Source organism: Sphaeramia orbicularis, chromosome 20 (assembly GCF_902148855.1).
Source record: "Sphaeramia orbicularis chromosome 20, fSphaOr1.1, whole genome shotgun sequence".
Taxonomy (NCBI): Eukaryota; Metazoa; Chordata; class Actinopteri; order Kurtiformes; family Apogonidae; genus Sphaeramia; species Sphaeramia orbicularis.
In genome coordinates, this window is record NC_043976.1 from 40705169 (window position 1) to 40721659 (window position 16491).

At 35.5% G+C, this 16491-nt stretch overlaps 1 protein-coding gene across 1 annotated transcript in view; it reads right to left on the reverse strand.

Annotated features, from left to right (window-relative positions):
* slc22a17 (solute carrier family 22 member 17) overlaps positions 1-15004 on the reverse strand; it is a 28304-nt gene extending 13300 nt beyond the window's left edge. The window contains exons 1-2 of the mRNA XM_030123405.1: positions 14483-15004; positions 10263-10784 (exon numbers count right to left, since the gene is read on the reverse strand). Coding sequence (XP_029979265.1) covers positions 10263-10739 — 477 coding nt within the window. The 5' untranslated portion in view covers positions 10740-10784; positions 14483-15004. The remainder of the gene's footprint in view (positions 1-10262; positions 10785-14482) is intronic.
* Positions 15005-16491: the final 1487 nt, after the last annotated feature.

Consider the following 16491-nt stretch of genomic DNA (forward strand, 5'->3'; position numbering starts at 1 on the left):
TAATTCAACTCCACAGGTCCATCTTCAACACCATTTCTGAGTAATGACACCAGAAATGTGGTTTGGAGCGCTGGCCCTTTAAATGCAAATGAGCCACTTTAGGCCCCGCCCCCTCCAGGTTGTTGATTATGCTGCTCTGTCCCGTTCAGACACTTACGTTCATTTATTTTGGGATTGCAGCAATACACATACATTTTGGATTGATTCAAATAATTTTATAAACACAAAAACTGACTCTTTGTGTAAACTGAACTTTCAACACATTTTATTTGGCCTATCACACATTGATAAAATAACTTCAGAAAAAAGATATATTATCGACCTTTTGATTATTTTTGCCAAATTTCACATTCATTGCTCCAAATTTGCACATCAGCGTCCAAACATCACTGTTTTCAAAGCCCTTTTTTCCAATTACGTAGACAATTTGAGAAACGGTATAAATTCTAAAGCAAATAAAACAAAACAAAAAAAAAAGTCAAATGTATAATCTTATTCAATTAGTATAATTTCTATTTATTCCTCGAGCATTTTTTAAAAAAAATTTTATTACATTTTTATTTATTTATTTATTTATTTTCTTTCCTAATGTTTTTACTTACATGTATTTCTCTATATAATGTAAAAGATTTTGTGAATTATGGAACTTTCTACCCTTGTTGTTGTATACTATTATGTATATTTACTGTTCAAAAAAAAAAAAAGACACTTGTGTTCATTAATGCAACCAACAACTGAACTTTGGACATATTTTCAGTAACAGCTGCTGCTGCTGACAAACAATTATGTGGGGTTTTTTTTGTTTGTTTTTGTTTTTTTTAATTGAACAATGAACATTATATATACATAATAGTATACAACAAACAAGGATAGAAAGTTTCATAAGTCACAGAATATTTTACATTTCAAATATATAGAAATACATGTAAGTAAAAACATTAGTAAAAAAGAAAAAAAAATAGCTCGAGGTATAATAGAAATTATACAAATTAAATAAGATTATACAGTTGACTTTTTTTTTTGTTTTATTTGCTTTAGAATTTATGATGTTCCTCAAATTGTCCACACAATTGGAAAAAAGGGCTTTAAAAACAGCAATGTTTGGATGTTGGTGTGCAAATTTGGAGCAATGAATGTGAAATTTAGCAAAAATAATCAAAAGGTTGATAATATATCTTTTTTCTGGAGTTATTTTATTAATTTGTGATAGGCCAAAAAAAATGTGTTGAAAGTTCAATTTACATGAAGAGTCAATTTTTGTATTTATAAAATTATTTAAATCAATCCAAAATATATGCGTGTAGGTGCAATCCTAAAATAAATGACACATTGTTTCCTTCGCGTTGCTGCAAAAAGGACAAAGAGTATCAATAATTTTTTTTTTATATTTTACAAATAATTATGCCGTACTCGGAGAAATGTTCATGTCATGTTGTAACTAGTTATAAAACGTAAATTAAGATAGATAGATAGATAGATAGATAGATAGATAGATAGATAGATAGATAGATAGATAGATAGATAGATAGATAGATAGATAGATAGATAGATAGATAGATAGATAGATAGATAGATAGATAGATAGATAGATAGATAGATAGATAGATAGATAGATAGATAGATAGATAGATAGATAGATAGATATTGACGACAAACTGAAAAATTACATCATGACATCTTTAGTGGCTGTATCTTGTACTTTGAAAGCTTTAATATTCTTATTTTCTCCACATTTTCCCCACTTTTTAATGATTTAGTTTCTTTGTTGTCTGCTCTTTTGTGTTATTATTGTATATTTATGTCTACATTTTCATTTTTTTCCCTCTTTATTATCTTCTTTATCATTTCTTTACTGTTAAGACAAATTTTGTTGTATCTCAGTGTGTGATGACAATAAAATCTGTTCTGATTAGTTGAGACCTACATATAATCAAATACAAACCATAATGCTGCTTATATGTATATATGAAATTATATTGGTTTTAATTAGAAAAACATGTACTTTTTTTAGAATGATACTGACTACAGGTAAAAAAGCTGAAAGAAAAAATAGTTATGATATACGTCATTTAATCTTAAAACGTTTATCCTCATGGGTTGAGTTTATTAATACACAGTAGACATTTTAACTGAAAGGAGCATTAATGTGAGTTATTTTTAATTAAATGTAGGCATTTTTTCTTATTTTTCTATTCTGTTTTATGATTAACTATTTTTTCTGTCTTTTTGTTAATCGTAAACAAAAGTGAACAATCAGACTTATTTTGATGCATTAAATAAAAGTGGAAAAAAACAAAAACCAGATGAAAATAATCATATACACACACGTGACAGAAATAGAACCTAAAAAACCACCATAAAAACAAAACCTCGACAACAGGCCTTGAACACATCATCTGCCGTCACATCAGCCTTTTAATCGCATTAAACCAAACCACTGATCTGCAGAACAGCTGAGCTCTGCCAACGCCAACGCCGGTCACATGACACACAACACAACACATGTGGGCGGAGTCATACGGGTGGAAGGACTCGACAACAGGGCGAGGAAAATGTAAACAGGCATGTTCGGAAACAGCCCGGACAAGTTTTACGAGTTCAGGTGTGAAACATCAGGTCTGAGGACCCGGGACAGACAGGAACTCGCCTTTGTTTGGCCTTAGTTTGTGTTCCATCTGTGGTTTTGTTGGTCTTTCACATCGTGTATTTTCTGTCTTTTTGCATCTTTTCTGTCTTTTAGACCTAGTTGCGATATTTTATGTCTTCTTGCAAATTTTTGTTTAGTTGCATTACTTTCATGTTATTGTGTCATTTTTGTCTTTTTTTTTTTAATTATTGCAACTTTTGTCTTCGATCATTTTCATATTTTTGTGTCTTGCAACTTTCCTCTTGTTGCGACATTTGTCTTGTTTCTTCTTTTGTATTGTTCCGATATTTTCATCTTGTTACGAGTTTTGTCTTATTGCATAATTTTCGTCTCATTGGGTCTTACTTTGATCTTGCTTTCATTTTTTTGTTTTTTTGCAACTTTCATCTTGTTGCAACATTTTCTTCTTGTCATGAATTTTGCCTTGTTGCATCATTTTTATCTTTTTGCGACTTGTCTAGTTGCATTTTTGTTGATACTTTCACCTTGTTATTTTTCATCTTGTTGAATCATTTGGGTTTATTTGGTCTTACTTTCATCTTGCTTTCATTTTTCATTTTGTTGCAACTCATCTTGTTGCAATCTTTTCCTCGTCTCGTGACTTTTGCCTTGGTGCGTCATTTTTTCTTTTTGCGACTTGTCTAGTCGCGTCTTGTTGCATCTTTAGTTGTTACTTTCATCTTGTCATTTTTCATCTTGTTGCATCATTTTGGTTTTATTGGGTTTCAGTTTCATCTTGCTTTCAGGTTTTCGTTTTGTTGCGACTTTTGTCTCGTTGCAATATTTTCCTCTTGTCGCGACTTTTGCCTTGTTACGCTATTTTTATCTTTTTACGACTTGTGTAGTTGCGCCTTCTGATACTACTTTCATCTTGTTGCATCATTTTGGTTTTATTGCGTCTTAACTTTCATCTCGCTCTCATTTATGGATTTGTTGCAACTTTTGTGTTGTGTCTTTTATTGCAACTTTCATCTTGTTACAACTTTTGTCTCGTTATGCCATTTTCATTTTACTGGGTGTTATTTTCATCTTGCTCTCATTTTTCCCCATTTCGCTGTAACTTCTTTTTGTAGTTGCGATTTTTTTCATCTTATTGCAACCTTTGTCTTGCATCATTTTCATCTTATTGCAACTTTTGTCTAGTTACAATTTTTTTTGCCTTGTTGCATCATTTTTATCTTTTTGCGACTTGTGTAGTTGCATCTTTTGTTACTTTCATCTTGTTGCATCATTTTGGTTTTATTGGGTCTCATTTTTCATTTTGTTGCAACTTTTGTGGTGTCTTTTGTTGCGACTTTCATCTTGTTACAACTTTTGTCTCGTTGTGGCATTTTCATTTTACTGGGTCTTATTTTCATCTTGCTCTTATTTTTCCCCATTTTCCTGTAACTTTTTTATCTAGTTGCAATTTGCTCGTCGTATTGTGACCTATGTCTTGCATCATTTTCATCTCGTTGCAACTTTCATCTAGTTACGATTTTTTTCGTCGTGTTGCATCCATCACTTTTTTTCCATCTTGTTTGTTTCCATCTTATATCACGTCTTTTCCTGATCCGGTTCACCTGGTGGATCCTGGACCACGTAGACCAGAAGACCTGATCCCAGTCCTGGACCCTTCATCTGTTTCCACTCCATCTACACCAGTGACTTTACAACCATGTGGTTTATTCAGTTTTCTTTGCCTCTTCTGGCCGTTAATATTGAACCACATCATCATCTTCATCTTCTTCAGTGGGACTTTGTTCGTGGAGTTGAAGGAGTCGTGGTGAATCTGAATCGTTGAGCGGTTTCTGATCATGTGTTGAAAATGTTCCTTTACTCAGTTGATTCATTGAGGACGGACCGTCGACCAGGACCACATGATGTTCATTAACGTATCGATGCGAGGCGGCGTTCGTTTCAGTCTGAGCGACCGCTGATTATTGATCGGTGGCAGAAGGCGAAGCTGATCGGAGGTCAGTTTCCCATTTCCTGCTTCCTGCCACCTCAGCAGCCGGCACCAGAGGAACGGATCATCATGACAGGAAAAGCTAAACCAGAGTTACGATCCGAAGCGTCCGCCTCCGCCCTCGTTTCTGACGCCGGACGCCTCCCGGGTGGGCGTGGCATCCTGCCCTTTTACCTGTGTCCGACAGGATGGGCGTGGTTCCCACATCACTGGGTCAGAAATGAAACCAGAACCACAGGAAAACCAGGACGTTACAGACCACAGCGGCTCTGTTACTGTAAAGAATCTGCAGATGTTTACATTAAACCAAACCAGAACCAGAGCCCAGATCCTGACCCACCAGTTTCAACATTTATGTGCTTTTGTATCAGTTTTATTTATTTTCCAAACTACTGAAAACATTTTTCTGTTCTCATTTTACAGATTATAACGCAAATGAATTCTATGAATAATGATTTTTTAAACGGCGCATATGGATAAGGCCAAGGAATTTGACCAAAAATACTAGAATGATAAAAATTCAGATTCAATATTAATAGAATTCGTGGTAAGAATTAGATTTTTGGTTTGAGTTAAATTTAAAAAAAAAAACAAAAAAAAAACAGATGTTTATTTGTGGTTTTAAATGAGTTGAAATGATCTATATGATCCAACAAAATGAAAAAATGACATAAAAGACACAAAACATTAAAAAAAAAAAAAAAGGTAAAAGATGCCAAAAAAAATTTTTAACAAAAGACACAAAACGAAAACAGAAAAGACACAAAAAAAAAAAATCAAAAAGGATGCAAAACACATTTTAAAAAAAAAAAAAGCCAGAAAACAACGAAAAAGCCACAACAGTAATATGAAGAATGCAAAACAATTCAAATGACATAAAAGATGCAAAACAACGAAAACCATGCAGATGAAGAAAAATAAAAACATGAAAGACAAGAAAAGAGCTGCAAACAAAATGTAAAAGACATAATATATATATATATATATGTGTGTATATATATATATATATATATATATATATATATATGTATATAAACAAAAACAAACAAACAAAAACTACATAAAATCTGCAAAACAATGAACAGAATATAGAGGATGCAGTGAAAAACAACAGAATGTGTGAAAAAATGACAAAAGACACAAAACAACAAAAACTACACAAATGTAAATGATGCCAACTACAAAAAATGTGACAAACTTAAAGGATGCAAAAAAAAAAAACTCCACAAAATAGAGGCAAAAAATACAATAATATAAAAGACACAAAAAAACAAAATGAAGACAAAAAAGCAAAACTATGAAAAAAATAAAAGAAAAATATAGAAGAAGCAAAAGATGAAAACAATATAAATGACAAAATACAACAAATTGTAAATGATGTAAAAGATACAACAAAACAAAGGATTTACTGTAAAAATAAAAAATAAAAAAAACAACAGCATTAAAGATGAAACTACATAAACATGTCACAAAAGATGCAACGGGATAAAATATGTAAGTTTTTTTTTTGTTTTTTTTTTTTACTTTTTCGTGTTCAGAACATTTGCGAAATCTGGAGGTCAAACAGTCAAAACGAATCGTAAAATATACTCGAGTTCGTCTATTTCTAGATTATTTCAGAACTGAGGATGAAACCTGGGTTTGCGTCTGCAGGCGTTTACCATTTCCTTCCACACCTCAGGAAAAAATGCAACCAGACCAGATGGTTTCATGACACGTGACCACCACCAGCATCATCATCATCATCACCATCACATTCCAGACGTTCAGGTCTTTGTGTCGACCTGAGATCATTTATCAAAAGTAAATGTTCCTTTAGACCAAAGACGGGAGGTGTTTAACAGGTGAAAGGTCAATTATTGTTGTTCCTGAGTCACATGTTCAAAGAAATGACAGGTTTCACTGTTAATTAGTCAGTTATTTAATTAATCTGTCAGTTATTTCCTCATTTAACACATCAGTGATTTGGTTTTTATAAAATGACCCCAAACGTCTCCTTTAATCACAACTGACAGTCTCAGCGACTGTCACAGAAAACAAAAACGGAAAATGATGGTATTTAAAAAGATTGTGTTTCCATAGATGAACTGTACATAACCTGGTATTTTCTCTTTCCGCTTCTGAAAATAAAAAAATAAAATAAGATGAGATGGTCACTGCACTTTATTTGTTCATTTTGAGTGAATTCGCCTTTAAGAATGTTCACAAAATGAACAGAATCAACCAAAAATTAATGACATCATCAAATAAATGAACCAAACTCAATAAAGAAAAATTACCAAAATCACCTAAACTTGGCAAAAGCCAAGTGAAATCAACAAAAAGGACCAAAAATTGACAAAATAATCAACAAAAGGCGATAATAATGCAATGTTAATAAGAAAAAATGAGGTAGTCAAGAGATTGGAAGAAGTTTTTAAAAAATGTACAAAACATTAACAAAAAAGGGGGGGGGGGGACATTCATGAAATAATCAAGAAAGGATGAGAAAATAACCAAAAAATAAATAAATAAATAAATAAATATGGATAAAAATAGACAGTGACAGTAATGAACAGAAATGAACAAAGTAATAAAAAAAAACTGACAGCAAAAAAAAAAAGCAAAAATAAATAAACACAAAAATTCATATAAATCCACAAAATAAAAAAAAATGAAAGGAAATTAAAAAAAAAAAAAAAAGAAATGAACAATAACTAACAGAACATTAAAGAAATTGTACACAAATTAACAAAATAAACATAAATCAACAATCAAGACAATGAAAGAAAATTTACAAAATAAATACAGAAATGGATAAAAAAATTAAAATAAAAAAAAACATTGAAGAAAATGAAATGCAAATATCAATCAAAATAATCAACAAAATACATTAAAGATGAAAAAAACTGAACAAAATGATCAATGATCAGATGAAAATTGACAGATTTCTGCACTGGAATCAGGAAATATTTCCCTTAAAATAAAAAAAAAGTAAGGTTTATGAGTGGTGATCGATTGAATGGTTGATAATTAATCGATTAATCAAATAATTATTGCTGACATTTGAGCTACTAAATAATCTTGTTTTTGCTTTTATTCTAACTCAGATTCAACCGTTTAGGTCACTGATGAAAATGTACAAACTGTCAGTCAAACCACAAGGCTCCGCCCAGACGTAACAAGGCTCCGCCCAGATGTGGTTTAACCGACGTCATGAAGAGGCAAAGAAATAACAAATATGGGGGAAAAAAATCAGGATTCAACTACAGGGATTTAACTGAAAACACCAATTCATCAACTCACGTCAAATAAGGAACCAGTGAATTGATGACAGATTAATAATGAACCACTGGGATAAACTGATCATATTTAATCTAATAAAACCACTGAAGTTCACTGAAAGATGAGTTAGAGTTAATCTGCCGTCGGTGTTAAAGACCAGGAGCTTCAGTGTCAGGTACTAATTTGTGCATCTGTGTTTAAGTTTAGCTGCGCGTTGCAAAAAACGCAGACTGCATGTTCAGCAAGACCATCCTGTACATAAATAAAAGATAAAAAAAGAAAGTTTTCAGCGTTTCAAGGCTTTAAATTCGTACGTAAACAAAGAAAGACCAGACAAAACTCTGTTCAGGTGCACGAGATAAATCAGGAAAAAACAAAGTCATTTCAGTTTGAGCTCTGCGACCTCAGAAAACACTCCAAAAAGTTAAGGTTTTAGGGGTTATTACTATTATTATTATTATTATTATTATCATTATCATCATCATTATTATCATTATTATTATCATCATCATCATTATCATCATCATTATTATCATTATTATTATCATTATTATTATCATTATTATTATCATTATTATTATTACTACTGCTCTGTGAGGTGTGGTTCTACATCATCCAGAGTGATGAGATGTTATTGTTTATTGATGACAAATTTCAGTACCAGTTTATAGACGTCATGTCTCCGACGACAGTGGCTCGTGTTTAACCGTCATGTAATATTTAAGTTTTTTTTTCATTTGTTTATTCTCCACTGAAGTTGTTCTTTTATGGATAATGTAATGAAGAACCCAAACAACTCAACAGTTATTTTTAACTTATCTGTTTATCAGAGTTATGAAGAGTTATTTGTATCTTTGAAACAAAAAGTTGAATCAGTAACAGTAAAAATAAAAGTGTCAGTCAACATGTTAGCGCATCTGTAACAAGAACCAGAGTGAAACCCAGAGTTAAATATAGTATAGCAGAGTTAAATCCAGAGTTACATCTAGAGAATGAGCATTAAGTCTAGAGTTAAATCTAGCGACACAGAGTTAGAACCAGAGTCAAATTTAGAGAATCAGAGGTAAATCTAGAGAACCAGAGTTAAATCCAGAATTACATCTAGTGAAGCAGAGTTAAATCCAGAGTTAAATCTAGTTGCATCTAAAGAGCAAGCATTAAATCTAGAGTTAAATCTAGAGAACCAGAGTTAAATCCAAAGTTACATCTAAGGAACCAAAGTTAAATCTAGAGAACCAGAGTTAAATCCAGAGTTACATCTAAGGAACCAAAGTTACATCTAGAGAACCAGAGTTAAATCTAGAGAACCAGAGTTAAATCCAAAGTTACATCTAAGGAACCAAAGTTAAATCTAGAGAACCAGAGTTAAATTCAAAGTTACATCTAAGGAACCAAAGTTACATCTAGAGAACCAGAGTTAAAGCTAGAGAACCAGAGTTAAACACAGAGTTACATTGAGAGAACCAGAGTTAAATCCAGAGGTAAATCTAGAGAGCCTGAATTAAATCTAGAGAACCAGAGTTAAACCTCGAGAACCAGACTCATCTATTTTCTATTATTTTTTATTTTCTATTTCTTTTCATCTATTTCTACTTATTTATTTATTTATTTATTTATTTATTTATTTATTTATATGAGTGTCATGTCACTTTTATGGTTCATATAACTAAATTGACCAGTGTACAAATTTTAAAAAATGATATTAAAAAGTGTATATATACACATTAACATTAACTAATAGTAACAAGAACAGTCTTAACCATAAACCTAACCAACCACGTTCATAAGTTAGACTGAAACAGACCAATATTAATGATCAAAATAAAGTTCCATGAAAATGTTCACATGTACAAACTATACTTTCACAAAAAATACAAACAACCTGAAAATGTCTTCAGAGAAATAGCTGGCTTTATAACGACATTCTGTCTGTTATTGAATGTTTTGTGTATGTGTAGATCCACTGTGATCTGGAAGTTATAATGAACATGAGTAAATGATAAACTGAGGCAGAATATTGTAAAAATTACACTTATTTTTCTAAAGAAATTTCAGGATGCTCATGATATTCACATTTTTGAAAGGATACTTTGTAATTGTGAATGGTAATTTTACTTTTTTCTAATAATTTTATTTTTTCAACAGACAACTAAGCCCATTTGTACATCATGTCTGAAAATCAACAGTGTTAATGGATGAAATTTAACATCCACATGTTCTGTATAAGTTCACTGTTTAGATAAAAACAAAAACAACTGTTCTTAAAGGAAGGGTACTTTGACTTTTTCAGTTTGGAGTTGAAATTAATTATAGGTTATTATTTTACTGGTCCACTCCTTGACACCCCTGCCATAAACCATCGGTCAGACCCGTACCAGGACCAGGACCCTACCGGACTCCTACCTCGGTCACGATGTTGTTCCTCAGCCCCTCTGTGACGTTGTAGTCCCACCCGGCCTCACAGTCCACCACGGCCGACTGGCTGCCGTTGGCGTACTGTTTACACTGGGACGGGCCCCCGGCGTCCCCGGGCCGGTCCCCCTTCACCCAGGGCAGGGAGGCGTTGAGGACGTCGACGGGCAGTGGCGAGGGGCCCGGCAGGTGGCAGTGGTGGGGGGGGGACAGCGTGATGAGGGCGTCGGAGGACAGAAGGAAGGCCAGGAAGAGGTTGGGCAGGATGGAGAGGGCGATCAACACCCGCTGCTTCTTCCGCCCCAGAGCCAGGACCATCACCTCACCGGTGGGGGGCAGCGACGGCGGGACGGGGAGGGACGAGGACGACGGCGCCGGGGACGAGGGGACGGGGGAGGAGGGCAGGGACGGAGGGGGGGCGGGGCACGGGGACGGGGACACCAGAGGGGGAGAGTCCGGAGACGTCATGGTCTGGAGGTTAAAGGTCTGGAGTTCTGGAGGATCTGGAAAAGTCTGCAGAAGAAACGAAACCCAGAGACTGTTAAAGACACGACGATAAACGAGGACACACACTGTAACTCCAAACCAAACTTTAACCATGAACCAAACTTTAACCATGAACCAAACTTTAACCATGGACCAAACTTTAACCATGGACCAAACTTTAACCATGGACCAAACTTTAACCATGGACCAAACTTTAACCATGGACCAAACTTTAACCCTGGACCAAACTTTAACCATGGACCAAACTTTAACCATGAACCAAACTTTAACCATGAACCAAACTTTAACCATGAACCAAACTTTAACCATGGACCAAACTTTAACCATGGACCAAACTTTAACCATGGACCAAACTTTAACCCTGGACCAAACTTTAACCCTGGACCAAACTTTAACCATGGACCAAACTTTAACCATGGACCAAACTTTAACAAACTTTAACCATGGACCAAACTTTAACCATGGACCAAACTTTAACCATGGACCAAACTTTAACAAACTTTAACCATGGACCAAACTTTAACCATGGACCAAACTTTAATCATGGACCAAACTTTAACCATGAACCAAACTTTAACCATGGACCAAACTTTAACCATGGACCAAACTTTAATCATGGACCAAACTTTAACCATGGACCAAACTTTAACCATGGACCAAACTTTAACAAACTTTAACCATGGACCAAACTTTAACCATGGACCAAACTTTAATCATGGACCAAACTTTAACCATGAACCAAACTTTAACCATGGACCAAACTTTAACCATGGACCAAACTTTAACCATGAACCAAACTTTAACCATGAACCAAACTTTAACCATGGACCAAACTTTAACAAACTTTAACCATGGACCAAACTTTAACCATGGACCAAACTTTAACCATGAACCAAACTTTAACAAACTTTAACCATGGACCAAACTTTAACCATGAACCAAACTTTAACCATGGACCAAACTTTAACCCTGGACCAAACTTTAACCATGGACCAAACTTTAACCATGAACCAAACTTTAACCCTGGACCAAACTTTAACCATGAACCAAACTTTAACCATGAACCAAACTTTAAAGGTGCTGGAGACTTCCGTGACCAATTTTTCATCAAATCTGTCAAACCTCAGTCATATCCTCAGTATTATGAATCTGTTCGTCTTTCTGTCATTACTCGCCTGAATCTCTTGCATTACGGTGAACAGTTTCGAAGTGCAGAGGTTCACGCAGCGACCTGGCAGCAGCAGTGGGACCTTATGGTATTAGATGGATGAAACACACACGCGGAAACGGCTGGAAGAATATACACAGACGGAAGGGAGTTCCTGCCGTTTCTGAACATGTCTGTTCCAGCTGCCGCTGTCAGGCAGCTGCACGAGCCTTCACTTCCCACAATGCACATCACAACAAAATTCCAAAAATGCCCGAGTGACCTCCCGGCCCATTTGTAAACACATGGACTGTTTCTGGTGGATGGCACTTAGAAACTGTTCACCGTAATGCAAGAGATTCAGGTGAGTAATGACAGACAGACTTACAGATTCATAATACTGAGGATATGACTGAGGTTTGACAGATTTGATGAAAAATTGGTCACGAAAGTCTCCAGCAGCTTTTACCCTGAACCAAACTTTTGTCAAAACTGCAACCCAAGCTCTTATTCAACACAATTATAACTACAAAAAAAATACAGTCATTTGTGTTTTTAAACTCCTTTATCAGGATAAATATTCAACATTAAAACTTGCAAACATAAAACATGTTTGTTTGTTAGCAAGATAACTGAAGAAGTTATGGAAGGATTTTGATGAAATTTGCAGTAAATGTTGATACTGGCACAAGGAACGAACAAAATTGATTTGATTAAATTTTAAATTTTGGTGGTGAGCCTTGGGGGGGGGGGGGGGTTGATCTGCCTTGGTGGAGGTCTGCACTCTCCAAGTGCTTTTCTAGTTTGTAAATGTGAACATTTTCATGTAATTTCACTTTTTTTTTTACTCTAAAAACAAAGACAAAATGTAATTGTCATTATTTATAGGTTATTTTGATAGTATTTGACTTGTTCAGACCCACTTTAGATCATATTGGTCTGAATGTGGAACCTGAACTAAAATGATTTGAACATCTTTGATTATCAGGGCCACGTAAGAAAATAAAAACACTCGTCACTACAAAAATAAAGTCATCGGCCCAATCCCAATTCACCCCTTAGCCCCTCCCCCTTACCCCTCCCCTTGGCACTACCCCTTGAAACGGAGCTGTAAGGGGTAGGGCTTGAAACATTCTCCTATGAAATGGTCCAACCCTTCCAGACCTGTTACGTCAGCAGCAGTCATCGACGCCGCTATAAACAGATGTGACAACTTTGTTTCCGACAGTATTCCCCGTGTCGTCAGCAGCTGGAACCGTCTCTGTTCCATGGGCTTTGGTCGTCTTTTTACAACTATCAACTATAAACCGCAGAAATGCGATCTATAACACACTGAAATGGCATTAAATGGTCGATCAAATGATTAAGTTGTTTACGAAGAAACTATATACATTTGTGTGTTTCCTTCATCACACTGCTGCACTTGTTAGTTGTGTTTACCTCCATCTTACCAATGAGTCACACAGAATTACAGGAAATTTCTCCTACCCCTCCATTCATAGTGTGGTCCTGAAATATCTCCTGTTTCGAGGCCCCCCCCCCCCATAAATTATGATATTTTTCCCACCCGTTTGTAAACTCGCAATATTATGGCTTTATTCGCAAAATATTACGACTTTAATCTCAAAAAAGTACGACATTAGTTTTGTTAAATAATGAGTTTTTTTTTTAAACTATGCAGGCACATCAGATTTGTACTCAGCTTTTAGAGGAAGCTTACAAGATTTTTAAGTTGTATTAACTTAATATACTTCTTTGTTAAGTTAAAGGAGAAATGTCTTTTCAAAATCGATATTTTATTAAGTTAAGACTGTTTTCCTTGTTTTTCATTTAGACCAACTTAATAAAATAACTTAACTGATTTAAATGTGTACATGTAACAAACTTAACTTTTTTAAGCAGAGAAAGCTCTTGATTTTAAGTTTAACTTACATTTTACATTTGAATCATTTTTTACAGACTTTATTCTCATAATATTATGAATTTATTCTAGAAATATTACGACTTTATTCTTGTAGTGACAAGCATTTTTATTTTCTTGCGTGGCCCTAAAACGCCATTGTAGATTGTTAATTTCTTCACATTCTTTTTTTTTTTTTTTTTTCCATTTCAGATTCCCCCACGGCCGGATGGGACCCTTTGACGGCCGGTTTTGGCCCACGGGCCCCATGTTGGACCCCCCTGATGTAAACGTTGTGTCACTTTTCTGATCCTGAATGAGGAGGACCGAGTCTGAAATGGGGATGGGGGACACGGGGTGGTCAGATCCGGGTCCGTGGGTCCACATGGAGGTCAGATCCGGGTCCGTGGGTCCACATGGACGCGTCCACAGCCCGTGTTTTCATTGGCAGGGCCAGGACAGTCCCAGTGGGTTACATAAGAGCCTTTACACGAGGGGGCAAAGGGACGTGGAGGGAATGGAATCAGACCCTCAGACACCCTAGACCTGGACGCGGACCCGGACCGTGTCTCGGGCCCGGCGGACCCACCTGCAGAACCGGCTTTGACGCACACGACGTGACGCCTTTCCACGTCTGAAAACACATCCAACACTCACCCCTGTGGAAATCCGGATCCGTGTGGCGCAGTCCTACAGCCCCGGTTCTCGGTCCGGACGGAACCGGACTAGATCCACCGCAGTCCCCCGGTGTCCTGTGCGCCTCGACGCCGCCGGTCCCTCCCGGAGCCGGGGGACATGTCCGGAGCGACCCGCAGACGGCCAACCGTGCCTTTGACTCCTGAACGCAAGGACACGGGGGTCCTGCTGGTCCCGGACCGGGCTGTGGGGGTCCGGTCCGGTCCGGTCCGTCTGGGCTCCGGTCAGCCTCGGTCCGCCCGGTTCAGTCCCGGTTCGACATTAGAGCAGAAGCAGAAACCAGGCTGAAACGGGTCCGACATCATCTTAAAGGAAACGCGGCGCAGCCCGTGGCGCACAAAGAGCGGCTGGATCTGCGTCTGGATCCGGGTTTAAAGGGGCCCGGACCCGGATCCTGTGTGGACACAGAGGGCCCACTCTGACAAAAACACCCGGACCGTTTTATCTGAACATCAGCTCAGACCTCCAGGGTCTCTGTCATCTGTTTGGGTTTTTATCCTTTCATTAGTAACATATTTAAAGCCGAGGAAGTGACGTATTTAAGTATCTATTTATGGAATTTGTAAACAGAGCATTTCATAATAAAATATTCACATCAGTCATGATCCATTATTAGGATAATACATGGAAAATCATTGTTTAAAAGATGAAGTTTTAGTGATTTGTGATTTTAAATTATTTCTAAAGAACATACAACAAATATAATGATGAAAATATAATAAATAGGCTGTAATAAAAAAAAAAAGGAGAACCACAAAGTAAAAAAAAAATAATAATAATAATAATAACAACAATAATAATAATAAATGATAAATCATTGTTTAAAAGATGAAGTTTTAGTGATTTGTGATTTTACATTATTTGTAAAGAACATACAACAAATATAATGATGAAAATGTAATTAATAGGCTGTAATAAAAAAAAAGAGAACCACAAAATAAATTTAAAAAAAAATAGTAAATAGTAAATCATCGTTTAAAAGATGAAGTTTTAGTGATTTGTGATTTAACATTATTTGCATAGAGCATACAACATATATAATGATGAAAATATAATAAACAGGCTGTAATAAAAAAAAAGAACCACAGAGTAAAGAAAAAAAAGAAACAAACAAAATGAATAAAATAGGCAAGAAAATGAACAAAATAAGGACTAAAATGAAGAAAATAAGCAACAAACATAAGAAAAAAGAACATAGTTCACAAAAATTTATATTTTAAGGTAAGTCAAGGAACAAAAACGAACAAAATAAGTGACGAAATGAAGAAAATAAGCAACAAAATGAACTAAATTGAATTAAAAGGAATAAAACAAGCAACAAAATGAAGAAAATAAGCAACACAATGAACATACTTGAACTAAAATGAACAGAATAAACAACAAAATGAAGTAAATAAGCAACAAAACTAAACTAAAGTGACCAAAACAAGCAACAAAATGAAGAAAATAAGCAACACAATGAATAGAAAAAAAATGAACTAAAATGAAGAAAATTAGCAACAAATTGAAGAAGGTGAGCAACAAATATATTACAAATGGACTGTTTAGAGTAACAAAATGAACAAATATTGACAATACTACTAACACGACTGAATTATTTCCATTTTTCATTTCATTTCAGTGGAAAATACTGATCGTTTTATTCCACTGCCTTCATCTGACACATGCTATAGTTTGATTGTGCGTGACTTTAACCCTTAATATGATTAAAACAGTTCAGTTTTATATAAATACAATTTCATATAAATGTATCTTTAGAACCTGGTCTTGATTCCAGACTGTGGTTGGTTGGTTTTATTTCTGCTGTAAAGGTCCAGAGGCTGGAGTCAGAGTGAGTCATCTGTTCCCTGTTGAGGATCTCTGCAGGCTGTTTCCATGATGCTCTGCCGCATGGTGGAGACATTAATCATAGTGAACCAGAGTCAGGAGGAGAACCTGAACCTGGTCCTGGTCTGACATTTATCTCCTCA